Below are 24,130 nucleotides of genomic sequence, written 5' to 3' on the forward strand. Positions count from 1 at the left end.
ATATATATATATATATTCTATGAAATACCATACCATACAGGCCTATGAATATACATATTTAGACACCAATATATTTAATTGAATGGATGTTATAACAGGTTCCCCACCTCCGAAATAACCCCTGCATTCAAGACAAAATATTGTATTAAATGGCACCTTCTACCAACTGTAAATGTTCACACTCCATACAAAACCTTCCAGATGAATAAATGGTTATTATTGTTGTTTTCACAGATGCCAGTAGGCTACTCATATTAAAAATTATTTTAGCGACTCAATATTAGGCTACAGTAAGCAAATATGCATGATTTATTTTATTGGCATAACAGCAAATTAAATACCATATAGTAAGCACTCTTTGCTTACGCAGCAAAAAAATAAATAAAATAAAATAAAGTAATAAAAAACAGAACCACTTGGACCTGCCTACGCCGTTAAAAGTGGTCCCGCACCAATGAATGAATGAATGTTACGTTTATATAGCACTTTTCTGACACTACACTCAAAGCACTTTACACAGTGAACAGGGGACTCTACTCATCCACCACTCATAAAATCCAGAGGAGAGAGACTTATTCACAAGCTCAAGGAACGATATTTTCAGTCATCTCCTTGCTGGATTGTTTTGAGTTTGATTGGATGCTTAGGCTATTGATTTAAATGTGAATGGATGCAAGGAATGGAATGTTACAAATGCGGATACACTCATTTCAATGCAACTATAATCTAATAAATATGCATTAATGTAAGAATTGCACTACGTTATTTTATATTTGTTTTAAAATGTAAAATTCTTTCAGAAATAAAGACAACCCATACAGTGACTCATTTTAAGATGAATTTGGCCACGGCCACTGATCTAGAGTCAGCTATCCATTCCCGCTAGTAATTAAAGTTTGTAGGCTATATGAGGTGGGGGGACTGAGAAAGTTTACTGGCCAGGGGAAGGCTAAGCCTCGCCCAGCCTTACACACGCTCTGCCTATGAATGTTACTGAGGCCTAAGTCTGTGTATACTGTCTTATTTATTGTGCACTGCACTGTATTAATGATATGTTAGTTCCTTTAGTGAAATTGTGTTGTTTTATCATATGTATTTTAAACTAAGTAATACACATTTTCAGTGATGATCAGAGGGAGATTTAAAAATTCTACTGAACTGAGTCCAGTGTTTCTGATGACTGTGGTGTTGCTGTTGTTGTTTTTTTTTTTTTTTTTTACAAAAAGGCCTTTAGTTTCTATCTCAGGATTTGTAGGGGACTGCTTTGGCTGTGTTTATGTTACATCAGCACTGCTCATCTGGCAGCCAAATACATTTCTCACTGATAGCTTGTGCATTATCTGCTGTTGTTGATGTCAAAGGGATTAGTTATTCTTATAAATCTGCTCAAGGACTACAATGTTATCCGTTTTTGTGTATCATGTGTACATATGTATTTCAGAATGTTTGTTTTGAAATATTAGAATCTTTCAGTGAGCTTTTATTGAGCACAGATCCTGTAAACTTTCCTGCTGTGCTATTGCATATATAATGCTTAAAACCCAAAGAAAGTTTGCCTTTTATTTAAGCAATTAATTTAATGCATTCATTTCTTGTTATTAAATAGTGTAAAACAGATCTTAGAAGTGACATGAATAATGTGTATAACATTGTCATTCATCTTACGTTCTCATCAGCCCTCCTCAAACATAAAAATGTTCTTCTCAGCCTTTACAGCTGTGGACAACAGCCAAGGTTCCTAAGTTGTAACTCTGTGGAGCGACAAATGCTATTATTGTTTTAGTTGTTAATAATTTAAAAAATATAGTTCATTGTATAAACAGCTTTCAGAATCACGGCCCCTAACCACATCCTCCACAGTTTTAGCAATAAATGCATTGAGTTAATATGCGTTATTAAAAAAAATTGTATATCCTTTCTTATATGCTAAAATGAGAACTTTCCTGACCCATGACTTTAAAAAAACAAAAACATCATTTATATGTTAAATATATATATATATATATATATATATATATATATATATATATATATATATATATATATATATATTTATTTATTATTGTTTGTCATCTTTATCTTATTTATATATACATTTTGGATGGTTTATACATATAATTTATTTTATTTATTTATTTATTTTTCCTTCGCCTGTACTTGTCTTTATGATTGTATTCATACATTGTTTGATCTTATTGAACATTTATATAGAAAAAACTCCACAGTTTTACCACCATTTGTGGACTTTTCAGACGGTCCCTTACTACACCCTCCACAGTATTAGCATGTTTTAGCACAATGTGTGGACTTTTCAGATGGTCCCTTACCCACCGTAGGCAAATTTTGTTAAATTGGTGATCTGGAAAGATTTCACCGTGACGCCATCTGGCCAGCTTAAATACGGGACAAATTGTGTCCCGTACTGATTCAATACAGGACGCATCATTTTATCTTTAAATACGGTACGATCCCGTATTTTACGGGATGGGTGGTAACCCTATTTAGGCTGAATATTCAATACATATCATGCTTTCTAACTTATTCTATAAATGGAATCCACATGAGATCAGTAAAAGAAGCTGTTATAACCACTCAATGATAATTGAAAGTGAGTTACGGTATGTGCAGTAAATAATGCTTTATTTGTAATGTTTACATCTTGAATTCATAGTGCTAACCTTGGCCATGGAATGCATCTGTTACCATCTTTTATTTTATTTTATGATGGAATATGTGAAAATAGTCCACATAAGATCATGAGACATTTTTTATACTTGTTTTATTAAAGAAAGACATTTATTGCTACTGCAAAGATTGTTCTTGGGTGATATAAGTCTTATTATGGCAGACAGATACGAGGATTAGTCAACAGACAAAAGAATAGTATTTAGAGGCACATCATGTGTCATTGCCATAAATGGTTGAGACTGCTGATCCATCCAAAAATTAAAATTTCTAGCGTTCACCATGTGTCCTTGTGTTTCAAACAGGATAAATCAGCCTCCGAAGGGCACTTTGAAGGGACAACAGTAGTAAACAGTAGACAAAAGTAGCCATGCTGTAAGATCTCTTGAAACTGAATTTCCAACAAAAATGACTTAAAGATGAGATCAGGATAAAAGTTATGTTTTAGTCCCACACCTTTCAACTATCTAAAGCTCTCAGATGATTACTTCTGAATGAAACGCACTCTGTGTTGTTGTTGTTGTTGTTGCTCTTCTTTTTCTCTGCTTTGTGTTGCGTTCGACTTCCGGGTTAAATACACGTTTCGTGCAGGGGCTTAACTAGAGGGAGGGCAGGGTAGGCAGCTGCCCTAGGGCCCGGGGTAAGAGGAGGCCCACAACGGTCGATCAAAATAAAACATAAAAATGACCGCGGGCCTAAGGAGTGATGAAAAACGACCAAGGCCCCCCAAAGGTTTATTTGCACTGGGGCCCACAAGATCCAAGTTATGACACTGGTTGCGCGGCACCTCTGTTTTTCGGAGCATGCGCATACTCCGAGGCCTATAATTAGAACGATTTAAGTTTATACATGCTAGATGGTACAGATCTACAATTGTATTATCTAGGTCTGTCATGGTCAATTTTGCAGCAGCCGTAAAGGTACAATTTTGGTTGGACTAACGCGTTCATATGACATTTTAAAAAGACAAATTATTGCTTTAGTCTGACTGAAATCAGACTTACAAAGAGCATGTAAATGCACTCAATGTTTTAGAGAATGTGAGCTTATAGCTAGGTGACGGCTCAGGCCTTACTCATGTCTTTCAGTTCACTAATGTGTGTGCTTTGTATTGATATCACACAAAGTGCTGATGACATTGTCTTTAGTGCAGTGAGAACATTTTAAGAAGCATATTTAGATGACACTGAGTTATTCTGTCAAAGTTGCCTTCCTATTAGAGAGACTTCACTACTGAGAAAAGTCCGTTTAAAGCAGTTTGAAAATAACTATGAATCAAACTAATGGTATGATATGCATTGGTTTTTGTTTTGTTTAGTTTTTTGTATCTTATTTATGTTATTTATTTTACAAATGTTTATTGAACATTACTGTAAAGTGGACAGGAAATGGTGTAGACAGTATTTAGAACTCAGTATTGTTCGTGGTATACAAGCACATGCACACAATGTGTTAGAGCTTGTCTTCTGTGTTTGTATGAAGACTCTCAGCCGGGACAAGGCTCCCTCAGTGTTTTGAAGTGCTCTACATCTGTTAGCTAGTACGAGGCAGTGACGGCCCACCCAGATGGTGGTGAAAGTGATGTCAGTTGTCCTGGCTTGACCTTGGACAAGCGTTCACCCCCTGTTGACTATTACTCTCCCGGCTCTAAATGTTTAGCTTCTCCCTTTCATGTCATTACAGTAAATGTCAACAGAGCAGACCTATATGATTATTTAACCCAATCCAAGTTAGTACTCTTTCATCAAACAAAAACGTCATACTGTCCAGCCTTGGCTTTACTTAAACTTTGACCTCTTTGTTTTGTCTGTTTCCATAATGTTTCCATAATGGGTGCCAGTATATTTTCAGTTAGTCTTGTCACGTAGCCAAGCTCAGTTTGGTCGTCAGATTACCATGCATGCCTAGGTGTCTAGCCAACTAGGCCTGATGTCAAAGTTTGAAAGATGTAGTGTCACCAGAGGTTTGAGAATGACCCTAACAGGTACACAAACATAAGGAGTACAAGCAATTTGACTTGAAAGTAATGTGTGTGTGTGTTGGGCTCTTCTGCTCAAGGGGAGGCACAGACTTTTTAAAATAACCATGTACAAACATGAGATTGACCGATAGTGGATTTCGCCAATATGATAACTAAGTTGGTAGAAAAGGCTGATAACCGATTAATTGGCCGATATTTTTAAAAATCGATTTACTGAATGTAAAAAATAAAATACAAAATAAATCTTAGTCTTTCATTACTGTAATATGCAGAGGCATAGAGGCAACAGGAGTCCAAAATGAATAAAATCCCAGATATTGTTTCTTGTGCAACCAAAATCCCAATAATAACCAGAAAAAAATAAAGATATGGTTCATAACATGGGACATTTAACTATTAACAAGCCCAAAATACACCAGGGACTCTTATTTTGAAAAGAATGTGCTTCCATTTATGGGCTATAAATGCTATTTGAGTAATATGTTAAATATGTTATAAAAAAAATACAATCAAAAAATATATAAGCAATTATCGTAGATTTTGCGATAACCGATAATACCAAAAATCAACTATCGGCACAGATTAATCTGTGAAACTGATATATCGGCCGACCTATAATACAAACTATTTAAGTTCCTCCCAACAGATTTTGGACAGGAGACAATGTAGAATTTTAAACTTTAGTGATATTTTGACATTTTGTATGAAATACAATTCTGACATGCTTTTGAATGTTTTAAGACACTGTCTTTATAGAGGAAGTGTGAGCACAATAAATCATATGGATGGTCTAAATTGTTCTGATAAAAATATAAAAATGAAGGCCAAATAGCACTCATACAAGAAGTTTCACAATAGACGGGCAGATGTAATTTTACAGTGTGTTTGACTGCTGTGGGGATGTCGTTGGACCTCAAATGCCCCCATGCATATTACTCTTTAAAAATGCCCAAGACTCATGCAATTCAGAGCTTTAACCCACATTTATTCAATCATGTAAATTTACCGTCACATACAAGTCATTGTGTTCTTTTGCCAACATATTCTTTGATCGAGTTAACAACAAATGCACAATTAATGTGACAATGACTCTGAAACAGCACTGAAAACAGATTTCAAGGGGATATTTTCTAACATTTTAGAATAACTGTCATTAATAAAACTAACAAACATTATTTAGTTTAAAACATTATGTTTTCATATACATTTATATGTGAATGTACATGTACTAATGATTTGTTAAGCATAATATTGTTTGGTAATGAGTTTTATGATGAATGAAAATTATTGTATATCGCTACCAGGCATTTCATTTGCTGTTTTGAATTTAGCTTTCTTTCAACATAAACATAAAATCCCCCAAGCATTTGTAAAAAATCTCTTCCTCTATTCAGTATGCACATTTCTTACAAGTGAGCCTTGATTCCTTGGCCAGGCATGGAGTTCCACATCAAGCTGGGAAGACACTGAGCAGAAAGGCCTGCCATTCCATAGACTAGTGAGAGTTGACACAAATAGAAAGCAAACCGTTACACTCTAGCTCTCTAGAGAAATGGCTATTTATGGCACCTTGTGTAAGATGTATGCCCACAGGTCAACATTTTCCCTCTGTACTTGGCTTATAAACAGAATAGGAGAAGATCGGCAGTCAGACCTAAAATGGAAAATTCAGATGAATTAAACAGTCTTTTGCGCTGACTGCTCAAACATAAGCAATCTAAATAAAAACCACACCCAGTTTGCTCTCAGACAAGAACACAATATATTTTCTGAATTTCTGTCATACTTGTTCTTCAGGAATAACTAAGGGTTGAACTGTTCAATCAGTCCAGTGCATTTAGAAACTTGCCTCTATTAAACTGTTTCTTTTAAGTGTGATCACAAGAGGAAAGTGCAAGTTTTATATGGTTCACGACACACACTGTATGTTTGTGGCCAGTGCCGGTTAATGTAAAAGCAATGTAAAATGTAATGCAACGTAAAAATGGTTAGTCCTTTGTTAATATATTTTTAATATTTTTGAAGGAAACAGCCAACATAGTCTCATGACAACTCGTAATAATTCGTACGAGATGGCGAAATTGTAAGACATCCTTTGACAACGACGGATTGTACAAAAAAGTATGGATTTTATTACCATAGAGACCATCCAATCAGCATATAGAATTTCAGATTGATGCAATATAGGCATCAAAATGTATTTAGCCTCCTATCCAAGACCTTATTTCAAGATAGGAAACATCAGTGAACAAATCTGATTATTCATTCTACATTTATGTACTGAACATATGACTGATGTATGTCAATTACTTGTAACACTCTTCCCTCATCTCGTTCCAAACCACAGTGTTTTGTTTACTTCTATGTTACAGAAGATATTTTCCTATTAAAATCATGGTTAGGTTTAGGGTTTGGGTAATGAGTCAGACTTTATGGTTAGGTTAAATTGTGGGTTTAGGGTTAAACTTAGGAAAAATCGTAAGAACGCTTGTTTAAACCCCCGATGTTTCTTTTTCTTTTGTGGTACACAACAGTTATTTTCCTATTAAAATCATGGTTAGTTTTAGATTTGGGTTAGGGTTTAAACTTAGGGAAAATTCCTTATAACATTGTTTATAAAAAAAATAAAAAATATTCTCTCTCTATGGGAGAAAAAGTCAAAAAATATTATACAAGCCAGCTTGCACCATTTCTTACAATTACGCCATTTCGTACTATTATTGTGACTTATCATGAGTTTGGATGGAAACAGCAATAGATTTTCAGACTTTTTGTTGTTTAAACAGATTTTTTAAATTCATTTTTATGAAATAGATTTTTGTAATATAATCTATGAAGCTAGAATGTCTCAGAAAGTCTATGCAGTTTGGGCTGTGGGATTTCGACCTTTTGTAGTTTCACTTGAATGAACACATACACTGGTCCTGAAAGGGATCTTAAGTTTTGCCATAATGGCATATCGCCATAATGGTGTGTTTTTTAAAGGAATAGTTCTCCCAAAAATGAAAATTCTCTCATCATTTAAATATTTATCATTATAATATGATCAATATATAAATCCTTTTTTAATACCAATCTCTACTTTCACTTTCACATTCTTTTTCATTTGTTTTTGTTGATTTACATTCTTTGTGCATTTACTGGGTAGGGAGGAAAATTTATAGTAAAAAAGGACTAAAATATTGATCTGTTTTTCACCTACACCTGTCATGTCACTACTGAAGTGATTTAACCACTGTAATCTTATGGATTACTTTTATGCTGCCTTTATGTGCTTTTTTGAGCTTCAAAGTTTTGGTACCCACTCATTTGCATTGTGAGGATCTACAGAGCTGAGATATTCTTCTAAAAATCTTTATTTGTATTCAGCAGAAGAAAGAAAGTCGTGCACATCTGGGATGGCATGAGGGTGAGCACATGATGAGAGAATTTAAATTTCTGGGTGAACTAAGCCTTTAATGTACTACACACAATGCTAATACAGTCAAAGACATTAAGACTTCTTGCCAAGTTGAGAATGATACATGCAATCTGTCCATCTATCACTAACCTATGCTATAAAAATATAAAGATTAAGTCAAGTAATGAATCCAGCAGAATGTAGATCTTTAATGCAGAATAGTTATGATGGTGCGTACTGTTATCGAATACTGTCACTGTATGAAAACCACAGTTTTTCTGTCTGTTTTCTCTCCATTTTCCCTGCTTCACAGACAGTCAAATCTAGGAGCCCATGCTAGAGAAGCAGATTCCACATGTTACCACAATGCATTCTGTGTGGAGTAGAGCATGCTGAAATTTGAGATTTAAGATTATGTAAATAACATTACAGCCAGCACCTTCTTTTTGGCCAGATTTTGTTCTAAATTACATCACACTTGTTCATTTTTCAATTTCGTAGGATGTATATTGAGGCCTTGTGTGTCCTCCAGTGTTCTGTGGAGGGGACTCTTGCCCCTCCTATTGGGGACTGTAATCAATTAAACAATCCCTCAAGCCCCTCAGAAAACATCTGCTGTGGACTTGTTGTCACCTTACAGTGAGAGGCAGTGGAAATGCATTTTTCACATTCTCTACTTGGAGGGCAAAGGATTATTTAGAGGTTACATGCTAACAGGAGATGCAGATGACTTACAGGGAGTTTGATTTAAGACCTGCAGCCATTCAACAAGAACACATAATTTTGCATACACTGAAAAGTATGGCCTTGTTTTAGTTGGAGTTTATACTACTGTATGCAAGGCACACATACAGACCTTGGTTGCATTGAGGTAATGGTGAACATAAGAGATGGAGCTGTGTCTTTGTGACATATTACAGATTGTTCAACAGACTAACAGAAAATTCACATTAGAGGTCTAGAGAGACAAGACCTCATAGACACATCAGAGAATTCATTTTGAGTGTGTGTGAATGCACTGTTATACTTGGACAAGAACATGTTAACATAAATATTGTCAAATAGATGTTGCTCTGAGCATGAATGTCAACCTTCAGTGTTGTAATCTTAGATTTTATTGAAGATGGTATAACCGTAAGGCTGTTTGCTGCAAAGACAACACTTTTTCCTCAGGAGAAAGGATTTCATGGCTTATCTTTAAGGAAAGTATGTCAGAAAGATCCTGGAACTTTTTGTCATCTTGGTTTTTGTAAGTTTGGGATCGAGCCAATGGATCCAGATTTCAGATAAGTGTTGTGTTAATGCGACTGTTTTGTTTATGGGTTATCATGAATCCATAATATCCTGTTTAAATTTCACCAGCAGTCCTGGTCCTTACTGAAGCAATGTAGGTCTGTAATGTATATGGAATACAATCTAAAATGTCATGTTGAACAATGCCATTTGCATTTTGATGTTCCATGTTAAATTACAGATAGTTCTTTTCATGAAGATGAGTAAGATAAAATGCAGAGAGCTCCGGCATGCCCTACTGCCAGGGTTAGGGAGTAACGGAATACATGTAACGGGAATACGTATTTAAAATACAAAATATAAGTAACTGTATTCCACTACAGTTACAATTTAAATCATTAGTAATTAGAATACAGTTACATTCAAAAAGTATTTTGATTACTGAAGAGATTACTTTGCATTTTATTGTCATTTGTTTCATTTAATATTTAGTCCTTTCAGATGGAAAACATTTATACATATAAATGATGCGATCCAAAGTGCATTTGAACAGTAGTGAAACACTTTCTTATGATGTGTTACATTCATACAAGCAGACAGACAAGTACATTTGAAGTAAGTTTTAAGTAAGTTTGGAGCAGAAGAAATAGAAATAAACCTTGTGTAAACTGTCAGCTTTACACTAAGCTAAAATGCTATTTCTAGCCATTGTACATGCTCGTTACCAGGCACGATCATATTTTTTTATCAAGAAAATTCATGTTAGATCATAATTTGATATTAGGGCAAAAATCATATTCTTGATACTAATTTTTGTATTGTTTTCCTGTAAAAATATCTAAAAATCCTTAAAACAAGATCAGTTAGATTTAACTTGTTTTAGAAGCAACACTGCATAAGATATTTAGGTTTTTCAGAGAATGTATTTTTAATGTGTATTTTGTCTTACAGTTCTGGCAGAGTTTTTATAGTCAAAACAAGTGAAAAAATCTACCAGTGCTGAAGAAGTAAGCCAAAGTATTTAGAATACGTTACTGACCTTGAGTAATCTAACGGAATATGTTACAAATTACATTTTACAGCATGTATTCTGTAATCTGTAGTGGAATACATTTCAAAAGTAACCCTCCCAACCCTGCCTACTGCTAATTATTTTTTTCCATTGCTGAAGTCTACAACATATATCTAAAGAAGAAGACATATCTGTTTAACCACATTATACAGTAACAGAGCTCTGTCTTGCAGTACATGCACTTTAGTAAAGATTGGTTATGGTAATATTAAAGCAAGCAACATATTTAGCAGTTTTGCAACCAAACCAAGAAATCAGAACTTGTGTTTCTCAGTATTGTTTGGCTGGTTAAGAGATTTGGGGAGTTATGCAGATAATGATGTTTTGCACAAAAGTACTAGATAAGGATGGGGAAAAATATAGATTTTTATTTGTATGATCTTGTTATTGATTCTTAAATTCCAAGATCGATCTTTTACACTATATGCGCAACCCTCTACAAGGCAAGGAAATCACTCGGATATGCGGCCGAATTTCATGCTATGCGACTACAAAAGTCTGTAATTAGCCACTGGCTTCAGATTTTATAGTGTTTAACAGTGTTTATAGTGGCGAAGAAGTGCTAGACATTGGAGATATGGATGCGGAGACACAGTAGACATAAACTGACATACATCTAATGAACGTTTGCTTTCAATGTTTCTTACTATGGATACTCTATCATTTTGACTACCTCAGAGGCCCTTTTAGCTCATTGTTTATATGAACGCGATTACTTCCTGGTGTCCAATGGACCATAACCCGTGTCTCAGAGGCTGTTCGTGCAGTGACGTGCTATCAGTATTTGCACAGGAAAAGGTAAATACATTGAATACAGTGAATTGATGCAAAAATGTCTGATGGGAAGTGCTGCTTATGTGCAGTAACTCTGCAGAATGGGGTCGATTTCTGGGTACCTGAGCATTCGGTAGCAACATGTAGATTTTGCGTGTGATGATGATCTACCTACCTTTTCTTCCAGATTGTTAAATTTTTTCCTTTATAATATTGCTTTCTGATTTTCCTGTAGTAAATAATTGTTCATTATTTGTGTTTCTAGATATTGACATGAAGAAGGACATAGAGGTGCTGATAGCAGAGGAACGTGCTGAGATCCTCTCTAAATATAATAAGGTACATGAATTATTAAATCCTAATACTGTGTTTTACCCAAATACTTAGTGCAGATACTCATTGAAATGGTACTGTGCTATTTGGATATTAGCTGATATTCATCCATTGATCATTAAAATGTATGCATCAAGATGATGGAGTTCAAAGAGAGAGCCTACACCCCCCCCCTTCTGATCCTGACATCACCTCTTTCAGACTAATTGGAAATTGGGGGAAAACTGGGACCATGATACTCGGCTGTCTGTCACGGATCACTGCTTGCTTTCCACTCTTCACTCCACCATGGTGTTGAGAGGGGGCAAGAGAGCAGCAGCTGTCCCCCTCAGGGAATCAATCCACACCAACTGGAAAAGCTTTTAAATTTCAGCTGTTCTAAACTCAGTAGACAGGGTGAAAATTATTTTGCCACTTCATTCATAACAGCCTAACAATAAAAAAATAAAAAAAAGAAAGAAAAATATACAGTGGATAAGTTTGTTAGACAGTCTTAATGTAAGAGATCTTCAAAAAATCCTAAAAATAAAAATGATAGATGTGTAAATGAAAACCCCTTTGATATGATTTTGCTGTGTTTATCTGTATTTAGTGAATTTAACAAATTCCTCACCTGGCCATTATGTGCTATTACAATCATTGCCATTTCAATTTGTAACACAATAATATACACTCTGAGTGTCAGCTCTTTGATAATCTACTAGTTCAGTCAAGATGGAAGTCTAAAATGCTGCCCTGGAAATTGCGTATGATAAATTGTTGTACCTCTGCTAAACTCTACACAATTTCTTTTCAGATGAATCGAATGTTTCTTTGACTAGTATGTAAGTATTCATTTGTGCGTTTGTTTTTAGGGCAGAGACGCAGGTGTTCAGATTGATCCTTGGGAGGATGCAGACTACAGTATATACAGAGTCACAGATCGCTTTGGATTTCTTCAGTAAGTCCTGGATAAAATTTGACTCTGTATTTTATCTTTCAGAGTCTATCAATATAACACTGTCATAACTTTTGAAACATGCCTTTGTTAATTTTAAAGTGCCATGAAACCCACCTAGTTCAGCACCAGTTGTTCACACCTCAGACTCGTGAAAAGATGTAAAAAGGTGGGAGGGTATCGGAGGTCGGGTTATCCTTTCCATGATCATACGTATGGAGAAGACGCGATGGAATATGTGCATCTGTAAGCCGCTTCATGTTTGGAGCTCGAGTAGCAGAACTGCGGGCTGCCAAGAAACATGCTCGCTCCAGGCCAGTTATCGACTGCGGTCCATTCTGACTAGTGATTCCGATCTCACCACAGTGTTCTGTGTAAATGTTCACTCTCACACCTGTCCAAGATCTGCTGTCACGTCCGCATGTGTTTTTGATTTCTCCTCTTTAATGCTATCCTCACAGGATACCTCATATCTCATATCTGTTCCACGAGTACCATTGAAATTTTGCCGGTCAGGAACCAGCTGTTATGCCAGCTCGTGCATGAGGCAGCACAGTGATTGGATGAAAGCATTCCTTCTCATGAATAATATGGAGAACAACTCAGAATCGAATGATGTATTAGCATGTTCTACTACCAATTAGGGCTGAGCGATACATTGAATGCCTACGATATAATCGCGAGAATTTTTCTGACGATAAAAATGTCAACAAAATCGTGAATATTGCGATGATTATAATCTAAGCCTTTTATTTGGCCATTAAGTTTCATAGAATGCATCAGTAGACTAATTTCACGATCCTTCAGGGCTGTATAATTAACGATTTAAATAGGACAGAAATATATACATTTATTTTTAACAAGTCTTATCCAGCATATAATAATGATTCAGTGTTATATGATAATAATAAACTTGACTTGGTTCTACAGTAATAATTTAGTACTATGCAGTATTCATCTGGTTTCCAGTGAAGTGAAGTAATTTTTGCATACCTTGTTCATTCACAAACTTTTTTTAGTAAAAATATATGAAGGTAAATAAGATTTTTATTAAGCTTCCATATCCAGTATGATTGTATGTAAAAAATAAGTATAAACGTGCAAATCAATGAAAATGATTACATTTTACTCTCCCTTGTGGTTATTTAGCGAAAAACTGTGGGAAACATGCCTTCATTATTTTTAAATAGATTTTTATTTAATGCCTTTGAAATATTCATTCTACTTGGCTACAGTGGCTGTTTAGATTAAATGATGGTTCCTCTGATTAAAAAAAAAAAAAAAAATCGTCAATTTGCTGAAAAATATCAAGATATAATTTCTGAAGCCATATCGCCCAGCCCTAATACCAATCACAACTAAGAGTGTAGGCATATACCTCGTATTTTATGACGTTACTTCTAGTTTAAATTTGTTTAACCAGAAGAACAAAATGGTTAAAAAAACAAACAAAAAAAACCAACAGAAAAATAACAACTTAACGTTAACAATAAACATAATGAGTGCTATAATTGTTTTCAATGATGTATGCAACCTGTACATATCTGTTAATTAACATCTATAGCAATGTGTTTTGGGGTTTCATAACCATTTTAAAAAAAAATTATTCTAAACTATTTTGTCTGTAACAAATCATCACTTATAATAACAGTTTCTTTTAGTCACTGTTATTTTGTATCAACATGCAATTTCAGTCAACATAATACACGTCGAGCAGTCTGATTTTATTAGTGTGATTGTGCAAATTTTGTTTTTCCCACAGTGAAGAAGAACTCCCCACACCAAGTGTGCTTGAAGAGAAGGTAATGTGAAGTACCATTCATACACAAAAATAATATTAATATACTACTGTAAATAGGGGTTGTGTATACAAACAACATTTGTATATACTATACAAATTATATTTTGTAGTATGGTGGGAAAGATGAAAATCATAGACAAAACACATAAGAAAATGGCATGTCTGAAGGTCAGCTTGATTTCTTATTTGCTTAATCTGAGAGGAATGTATTGCAGAAACAGCTGGGCCGTCTGCAGGTGTGTTCCTGTGTGACACATATACAGCATGGAAGTGGCTGATGCATTTCCCAGCTTACATTTGTGCAGTTGTGTTATGGGACATAAAGTTTAAAGACTAGGGATGGAAAGAGTGAAAACTGTCCTTAGAACAGATGGGAATAGCAGGAGGGTAAAATACTATCCTGCACCTAATCCCAGAGCACAACTTTCTCAAATGAGGAATGAAACATTACTACATTACTACTACATAACTTTTTTTTTTGTCTTTATGTCATTTAGCAGGTATTTATATTCGTCAAAGAATACTATGCATTGTGTGATATGCACCAGATACCATTGACATCATACAGTATATTGTAAGAGTTCTGTCTTCTTTTAAAGACCCATTGAAATCGGGAGTCATGTGACGCCATGCGAGGATTGGAGGTGTGAATGGCGAGCTCTGCGCACTTTGCTGGTTTTGATAACTTTTAATGACATAAACCGGTGAGATTCGATACACTCTGTTCCATAACTGTTCTAGGACAGTATGTCAAAGAATTCAAAATCCTCGGGCTTTGGAGACATTAAAAGACACTTACGTACTTAGGCTGACACCCCTGATCAGCAGGCCACTGTTTGAAGATTCTGCACACTCCTTTTGTGCTGGTTCCGCCTAGTGGCTGGAGTTTATTTTGTAGAGCAACACACCTTCGGGATGGTTTTGTGAATGAATCTACATGCTCTTTGTGCTTATTCCGCCTGTTGGCTGGAGTTTATTTTGTCAAGTATTTCTGGAAAAGTCATTAGAGTGAGTAAGTAATTTGCTTGTACTCATGTTGCAGCCGAATGGACCGGCTCACTGAACATTCGTTTGACTGGATGAAGAATCTGCATGCTATTTTTGTGCTGGTTCCGCCTAGAGGCTGGAGTTTATTTTGTAGAATAATACACCCTTTGGACAGTTATGTAGATGAAGCTACACACTCGTTGTGTTTATTTTGCCTATTGGCTGGAGTTTGTTTTATAGATTATCTTTTGCTGTGTAATTCTGTCTCACAAAATTTGTATAGAATCATTGGACTTGAGCAATCTGATGGCAAAGTTTTCACGGGGGCTCTCGTAGGCGTACATGGACTGTTTGTGTTTGGAGGGATGGACGCCAGTTGGCGCTGTTGTGCGTGGGGTTAATGCGCAGGTTTTTTTTTTTTTCTTAGGGGCCGGATCATACTAAAAATATTAAAAGTGCCGAGGCAGAGCTGAAGCACTGAATGTCGTCTAATGGCCTCAGAGAATTGACCCAATTCAAATACAGATATAATACTATTTTGTCACGGAAGGTGTCGTTTTGGCTATTCAGGGCAAGACAGTCATACTTTGAGTCAGGGGACAAAGCAGGGAAGCTTTTGGGTAGATATTTAATACAGAGACAGTCTTTTTCTACCATTCCCTCAGTGAAATCTGCTGGTGTTGAAATATTTACCTCGGCCATTGTTATTAATAAAGGCTTTTAAAGAATTCTATCTTGATCTCTATAGTTCCACGTCTTCGTCTACTGATGAAGATGTTAGAAACATTGTGGAACCATTAGAACTTCCTAAACTGACTACTGAAAAAAAAAATTCTCTTGATTCTGAGATAACCTTGGAGGAGCTTGGCGAGGTAATTAAGGCCTTGCCTACAGGCAAGGCTCTGGGGCCAGATGGCTTTGCCGCTGAATTTTTTAGATCTTACATGACAGAACTGGCTCCACTTCTGCTAGAAATTTATATGGAATCATTAAAAAATGGAAAGCTTCCGCCAACCAAGACACAAGCCCGGATCAGTCTGATTCTTAAAAAGGACAAAAATAGACATTAAAATATCGTCAAAAATTTTGGCTAACCGATTAAGTAAAGTTATGACATCTCTTATACATATAGATCAGGTGGGGTTTATTCAGGGCTGTAGCTCTTCTGATAACATTAGGCGTTTCATCAATATCATGTGGTCAGTGGCGAATGATCAGACTCTGGTCGCTGCCATCTCACTTGATGCCGAAAAGGCGTTTGATATGGTAGAATGGGATTATCTCTTTAAGATTTTGGAAATATACGGGTTCGGGAATACTTTTATTGGATGGATTAAGTTACTTTATAGACACCTAGTAGTGGCGGTACCGGGTGTCTATGGAAACAAATGGATTAATTTCAGATTATTTTACTCTGGATAGGGGCACCCGGCAGGGTTGCCCTCTTTCCCCAATATTGTTCTGTCTTGCCCTGGAACCATTAGCAGCCGCGATAAGAAAGGAGGATGATTTTCCAGGGGTGGTGGCGGGAGGTATGTCGCATAAGCTTTTGCTTTAAACAGATTATATTTTATTATTCGTTTCCGACTCTACTAGATCTATGCCTTGCCTCCACAGAATTATTCATCCTCAGGATACAGAGTCAATTGGTCTAAATCCGAAGCTTTGGCTCTGACAGCGTACTCTCCAATAACGGCTTTTCAGCCAGGTGCCTTCCAGTGGCCCAAACAGGGCATTAAGTATTTGGGCATTTTATTCCCAGCAAATTTGTGTGATTTAGTTAGAGTTAATTTTGTTTTCTTTATGTCATTTAGCAGATATTTATATTCGCCAAAGAATACAAGAGTTAATTTTGACCCCTTAATAAAAAGGTTTTCGAGCGATGTGGGCAGGTGGGCTTCATTACATTTATTTATGATTGGGAAGGTTAATGTTATTAAAATGAATTGTATTCCATAATTCAACTACCTGCTACAATCTCTCCCTGTAGATGTCCCTCTCTCTTATTTTAAGCAATTTGATAGCATAGCGAAGTCCTTAATTTGGAATGGTAAGCGTCCCAGATTACATTTCAGTAAATTGCATATGCCGACTGACAAAGGTGAGCTAGGCTTACAAAAGATTTAGTTTTATTATAATGCATTCGGTCTCAGACATTTGGCTCATTGGTCGCTTCCACCTGAGAGAGCCCCTCCCTGGTTTTGTATTGAACAGGAAGTTCTTGCCCCTATTTTGCCATTGCAAAGCCTTTCTATCAAACTAACTGGAGAAGTTAAGTTATACCCCGTTATCTCGGATTTGCACGCGGTATGGATAAAAGTTTTCAGAGTGTTTAATTCAGACATTTATTTAAATGTTGCTTCGAGCATATGGCTGAACCCAAAATTGATGTATTAATAAGTCCCCTTTCTGCTGGACAAAGTGGATTGTGAGGGAGGTTAGTACGCTCGGTTACTTGTATGAGAGTGGAGTGTTGAGATCCTTTGAAAATATGGTTCATCATTTTGGGATTCCCAGATCTCAGTTCTTTAGGTATTTACAGCTGCGCCACCTGTTTTGTACTATTTTTGAGAGTAGCATACACCCCCCTAAAGCAGCAGATGTTCTGGAAGTGGTGATTACTGCTTTTGGAAAAGGCCATGAGGCATCAGTGTATTACTCCCTGCTAATTCAGAGTCTGGGGGCAGAGCTTCAACTTCTCTCAAGAGATTATGGGAGAAAGATTTAAACTTGGTATTGGAGGAGGGAGTGTGGGCTAGTATTCTAAAAAACATCAAGTCTACATTTAGAGATGCAGGGTGCGCCTTATGCAATTTAAGATTTTACAACGATTCTATTGGACCCTCTCTAGTTTTTATAGGCTTGGTCTTAAAGACACACCCACCTGCTGGCGATGACAGTCAGAAGATAGAGACACAACCCATGTTTTTTGGTGGTGTGTTAAAATCCAAGATTTTTGGTTGAGGGTTCACTCAAATTTCATTTTGCCCCAGACTCTGTATTTTAGGCGATGGGGTGGTCATTAATATAGGGATAAATATATAAAATATTGGGTCCTAGCCAGTGTTATGATCGGCAGGCAGGTCATCCTTAGGGGATGGAGGTTGGCTGGAGCACCCTCATTTCGGGAGTGGTACATAGAGATGGGCAGGGTGGCGGCATTCAAAGAAATGTCATATAGAAGGCAGGGAAACTTGGAATTGTTTAATGGAAAATGGGGCAGCTATTTGGCATATTTGGAGGTCTCTCAGGGAGGGGAAGTGGAGAAAGATGTGTAGTTTTAAATGTGTGATTTTTTTTGATTTTTTATGTATATATTTTTTGTTTTGTTTTGTTTTTTGTTTTTTGTGTATTCTCAAGTTGGACCACAGGTATGTTTATTGGGGGTCGGGGTCAGGGTGGGGTTGGGGATTGGGATGGCGAAAGGGAACTATGGGGGTTAAAAGTTGATTTGGTGTATATATGTTTGCTTTTCTGTTTCATGTGTCTGAATCAATAAAAGTGTTAATCAGAGAGAAAAAAAAAACATTTCAATGAAATCAAAATAAGAAGTTTGTGGCTTTAAGTGCATGTAGCACATCATGTTCATGGTTGTGACATAACTAAAGCCTATTGAGTATTTTTTTTCTATATATATTTATGTCTCGCCCAAACTTCCTATTTCAATAGGAAATATGTCAACTCAGGAAAGGAAGGGACAATTATAAAATTAATTCACTTGGTCTTTTTTTATTATAATTATTTTTGTTTTGCAAATCATTTTTTTAAAATCTCATTGTTTCTTCCTGTGCAGCAAAAACAGGTGGAGATTGAGAGGGTGCAGAAATGGCTGAAGATGTTAAAGAACTGGAGCAAGTACAAGAACAGTGACCGGGTGATATTGCAACCATTATCTCAGAAACTTGCTGCAAGCATGCAGAGCAAAGCTGTTACACAATAATTTATCTGAAAATCAGAGAGAGCTCTTGTTTTGTAGCCCTGAATAAGGCCTAAATTAAATGTACCACACAACTTGACCAAAGAAATGTATAATTTGGCATTGTATCTTAAAGATTAAGTAAGTTAAATGTTGGCAAATCTGGCCTTGATGTTCTTAAACCCTCTTTAGTTCTTCTCAAAGGAAAAGCCAATTAATGTATTAAACACACCCCCTTACTCGTTGTGTCTTTGTGCAGATGATTAAGAGGGTTTATAAAGGAATTCCACTACAGCTGAGAGGGCAGGCCTGGGCCCTGCTACTGGATGTTGAGAAAGTGAAGAATGATAATGCAGGAAAGTATGAGGTACAGGGACTAAAACCCGTAAACACACATACTCATTCTCACACAATAGTTCAGCAGTTTTAGCTGCAACCTATGGTCACTGTGTAATCGTGACTCTCTGCTGGCTTTAAGCCAGTTGTTTGGTGAGAGTGGGATTACTGGAGTGGTGTTGTGGTAGAGCTATTTCATAAGGATTAGTTTGGGATCTGAAAGCAGGCAGATGGCTGATACAAAGCATGGCTAGAGATAGAATAGAACAAAACATGACAAACATTACCTGTTTTGTCAGGCAACCAAAAAAATGTGCTTCATTTGGGAACATCTAAATTAACTGGTTTTAATCTAGTCAAAAATATGTTTTAATATGACTGAATCAATCTGACTACATTAGGTTTCACCAGAAAAATTAGTTTAGATCAGATAGAAAGGTAACAATTGTATTAATAAAAAGTTACCACTTCTACAGTTTATACAGGTTATTTTACACAAATGATTACGTAAATGTGTATCTGAAATGCTTGTCTTGAACACCATTTAAATGAAGTTTATTTGATTGACAGAGAATGAAGGAGCAAGCCCAACTGTACTCCCCAGAAATAAAACAAATTGACCTTGATATCAACAGGACCTTTCGAAACCACATCATGTTCATGGATAGATTCGGTCTGAAGTAAGTAACACAGTCATGCTTCAAAATGCACTATAGTGAGATACAGTAATAGATTTCATTTGATTTTGCATTTGAAGTCTGAAATTAAATCGGTTCCAAAATGTGTCTTCTACTACTATTTCTGCAAAACAATGCTTGTTTCTTTAGCTCTGTTCTATTCATCTCCCTCATGTGCAATGTAAACGCTTATCTTAGAATGCTGGTCAATGAATTAACACTAGCACACTGACACCAACATTCTGCACTACACTGGCACTAATTTTCTGCACATAGGCTGAGCACCACAGTTTACAGCTGAATATACAGTATAAGAGGCTTAGGAGTGTCTGCATCAGAACCACTTGACTCAAGAACTATTTATTCCTTACAGGCTTTTGGGTTACTTAACAGCTCTGCTTGGTTTCACCACCCATGCAGTAGAGAAATGACAATAAACTGATTTTTACTTTATATTGAAGTTTCACATCACAGTAATGGCCCATTCAAATAGAAAAAATGCATGTCTAAAGAAACCACAACCAGTAACAAGCTGCCCACATCTACTTTTGTCTATGTGTATGTATACATTTTATTGTCTTCCTATAAAAGGGTTATCATACAGTAGGCTACTTCATACAACACATTTACAAAATAGAGACACATTCACATTTTTATTGCAAAACAAATCTAAAAAGATATTTAGGTAGTTAAGAGGAGAGTTCACCCAAAAATGATCATCATTTCCTCATCCTCATGTTGTTCCTGGCCTGAATGACTTTTTTCCCCATGGTACACAAAAGGAGATGTTAGGCAGAATGTCCATTTCTGTCATCATTTACTTTCATTGCATATTTTTTTCCATAAAACAAAACTGAATGGTGACTAAAGGCCCCAGCACACATACGGAGAAGTTCTTGTTTATACTTCATTCAGAGGTAAACAGAAGTTTGAAACAGCTGAGCAACGACATTTTTTGTGAACATTCAGACAATGGCCATGCTGCTGTGGTAGGCATTTGAGGAACATTTAAATATGAGGATGCTCAAGAGTACATGTAAAACATCAACTAATATGACATTAAAATGTTTTATCAATGACTTCATGCCTCATTCTATAAGTAGAATTCACACAAGATCAATTAAATAAATTGTTTTAACTTCTTGATGATGATTTACAGTAATATGTATGAAGGAGAAATGTGTAATTTGTCTTGTTTACATTCTAAATTCATGAAACTAATGCACTAACATGTTTTTCATGGCCATAATATGTGCCAGTTACACTTTGTTGTTGTAATTTATGGTGGCACTGATACTACTGCAAAAATGGGTGTATAAAAGTGTTAGTGGTCAGAATACAGACAAAAGAATGATGATAGGCATACCGTACTATAGGCAGATGTGTGAATGGCTTTCGCTGCTGTAGGCACATGAATAGAGTGAATGGGCACTTAAGAGTATTCGAGTAGATTTGACTCCTTTTTGTAGACTAATGGAACATAAGAATTTAATGACATGTTCTTAGAAAATGTCTCTATGCGAATGGTCATACAGATGTAGGTAAGTTTGCAACAGCTCTCTAATAACTCTGCACGCCAGTGTGTTCATGTTGATTGATCTTAACTGACTGAAGAACAGGAATTAGCTGTCAGCCTCAAAGTAGGTGGAGCTCGGGGGTACTGGGTAGCTCAGCTAGTACTGATGCTGACTACCACCCCTGGAGTCGCGAGTTCGAATCCAGGATGTGCTGAGTGACTCCAGCCAGGTCTCCTGAGAAACCAAATTGGCCTGGTTGCTAGGGAGCAAAGCCCCGTTCACATTGTCAGTGATTTTGTCGCTAGTATCTGTATCTGTAACAGTATCTTGTTGCTAGTGGGCGTTCCTACTGCTGTCACTCTAAAGTTATTGGTTGGCTGCACAACTGGCCGTAGCTTTAGAAAATCTGATCGCAGATGAACTAGATTGCCAATAAAACCAATATATTATTCTTATTTGTCAAGGAATAATTTGTTTTGCCTCTAATAATGAACATTCTGCAGGGGAGAGTGCTTTTCTATAAACCACAGCTGTGCTCAATGCATCCTATCATGAAAAAGATGAACAATCTATTAATGTATGAATTAAACTCACTCACAATGTCGACAATTTCTGGTACATTATCCAATTTGATAATAAATCAGTTTACTTACCGCTAAAAATGAGCATTCTGAATGGGAAAGTTATAAATTGTAGCAAAACTCAATGCATTATATCAACACAAAGATAGATTTTTCAATGTATCAATCAAACTCACTCAGAATGCTGACAGTTTCTGACACGGTTTTCCACACATCATTGCTTTATTATATCCTTGTAAGTTGTTACAGAAACATGATATAAAATAGTGAAATCGATGACAACAAAAATTCCTCCATCTATCCTGCACTCCATTATCTCACAGGAGACAGTCTTTTCTCAGTGACTGTTGTTTTGCGATATCGCTCTGCATTTGCATAAAGTCGAACTTTTCTCAGTTTTTTTGCATCTCTTGATACGCCCACATCCTGTCACCAACTGTCGCTGTCGCTCGAGTCACCAGAAGTCGCCAGCTCTCATTGAAAATGAATGGTCTCCTGTCGGATCCAGCGACAAAATCGCTGACAATGTGCATGGGGCTTAAGAAGGTATTTAACAGCCAGTAAGACGTTTTCCTGAATGTTTGACCTAGCAAGCTTTTATGAACTACAGAAACAAACTCAAAAACACCTTTTTGACCAGATTTTGTTCTAAATGACGTCACAACCCTTTGTTCTTTGATTTCGAAGGAAGTCTGCAGAGGCCTTGAGGCTGTCATTTTTCCTAACATTCTGCCTAACACATGCTTTTGTGTACCCTAGGGATAAAAAAAAAAAAAAAAAAAAAATTCATACAGGTTTGGCACAACAAGAAGTTGAGTAAATTGTGGCAGAATTGGTGAACCATCCCTTTAAGTCTAAATTCCGTCACAATAGATACATTGTGGGGCCACTGTATGTTCGTATGTTATTTCTAAGTGTGTATAAATGATTATCCCAATAAATAGTATCATATATACATTTATGTTTATAAAATAGATAGTATGATAATAAAGCTTTATAATTGTGCTCACTCTTTACTACTGCTGCAGACAATGTCTGGAGCTGTTTTTCGATTTTCAAAGCTTGTTCCCCCAACAGGCCAGAAACAGGATTTGTGTCACTGAGGATTTAATAGATTGCAGACCTAAGAGAGCCAAGTGGAAAGTCTTGCTCATCTAAAGGGTGTCATTAATGCTTGCACATGAAGGGAGGGACTCAACTGTAATTTAAAGGAATGAATTGTGGATCGTTGTAGAAAAATATGGATGTTTGATTCACGTGTTGCTGATATTTGTTTGTTTCACTGTGGTGTGGCTTTCAGTAAAGACTGCTAGAGGAGAGTTTTTTGGTTGTGATCTGAGCCTGACACAAGCTGTTCTTCTCTTCACAGGCAGCAATCTTTATTCCATGTACTCTCTGCATACTCAGTTTATAACACGGTAAGAATACACTCTGATACTTGCTTAAAGGATTAATGGTTCACCCACAAATTAAAATTCTGGCATCACTTTTCTTCCATGGAACATAAGGGCAGAGTGTTAGCCTCAGTCACCATTTACTTGCTTTCAATCCATCCTTTTTCCACACATTAAAAGTGAAAGGTGATTAATGCTGTTAGTTCCTTACATTCTCCCTAGCATCTCCGTTTGGAAGAAAGAAAGCCATAGGGGTTTGGAATAACACAAGGGTCGAAATGAATTTTCATGGGTGAACTATCCTTTAAAAAAAGAGTGAGTTACATAACAGCTGACTTCGTCTGTTCTTGTCCACAGGAAGTGAGTTACTGCCAGGGCATGAGTCAGATTGCTGCTATTCTGTTAATGTTCATGAATGAAGAGGATGCATTCTGGGCTCTGACGCAGTTGTTGACCAATCAGAAACATGCCATGCATGGTAAGCTATTTTAAATGTTTATTTAATT

The 24,130-nt window shown here is 36.4% G+C and overlaps 1 protein-coding gene across 2 annotated transcripts in view; it reads left to right on the top strand.

Annotated features, from left to right (window-relative positions):
• si:ch211-288d18.1 (USP6 N-terminal-like protein) overlaps nt 1-24,130 on the top strand; it is a 39,114-nt gene that overhangs the window by 6,631 nt on the left and 8,353 nt on the right. Inside the window, exons 2-9 of one of the 2 annotated variants that reach the window (XM_051702116.1) lie at nt 11,411-11,484; nt 12,333-12,418; nt 14,178-14,217; nt 18,997-19,077; nt 19,379-19,486; nt 20,026-20,135; nt 23,600-23,648; nt 23,982-24,102. In XM_051702116.1, coding sequence (XP_051558076.1) covers nt 11,419-11,484; nt 12,333-12,418; nt 14,178-14,217; nt 18,997-19,077; nt 19,379-19,486; nt 20,026-20,135; nt 23,600-23,648; nt 23,982-24,102 — 661 coding nt within the window. In that variant the 5' untranslated portion in view covers nt 11,411-11,418. Of the gene's footprint in view, nt 1-11,410; nt 11,485-12,332; nt 12,419-12,517; nt 14,218-18,996; nt 19,078-19,378; nt 19,487-20,025; nt 20,136-23,599; nt 23,649-23,981; nt 24,103-24,130 lie in introns of those variants that run through there. The other variant, XM_051702122.1, reaches the window with a different exon arrangement.

The sequence above is a fragment of the Myxocyprinus asiaticus genome, chromosome 1, assembly GCF_019703515.2.
Source record: "Myxocyprinus asiaticus isolate MX2 ecotype Aquarium Trade chromosome 1, UBuf_Myxa_2, whole genome shotgun sequence".
NCBI lineage: Eukaryota > Metazoa > Chordata > Actinopteri > Cypriniformes > Catostomidae > Myxocyprinus > Myxocyprinus asiaticus.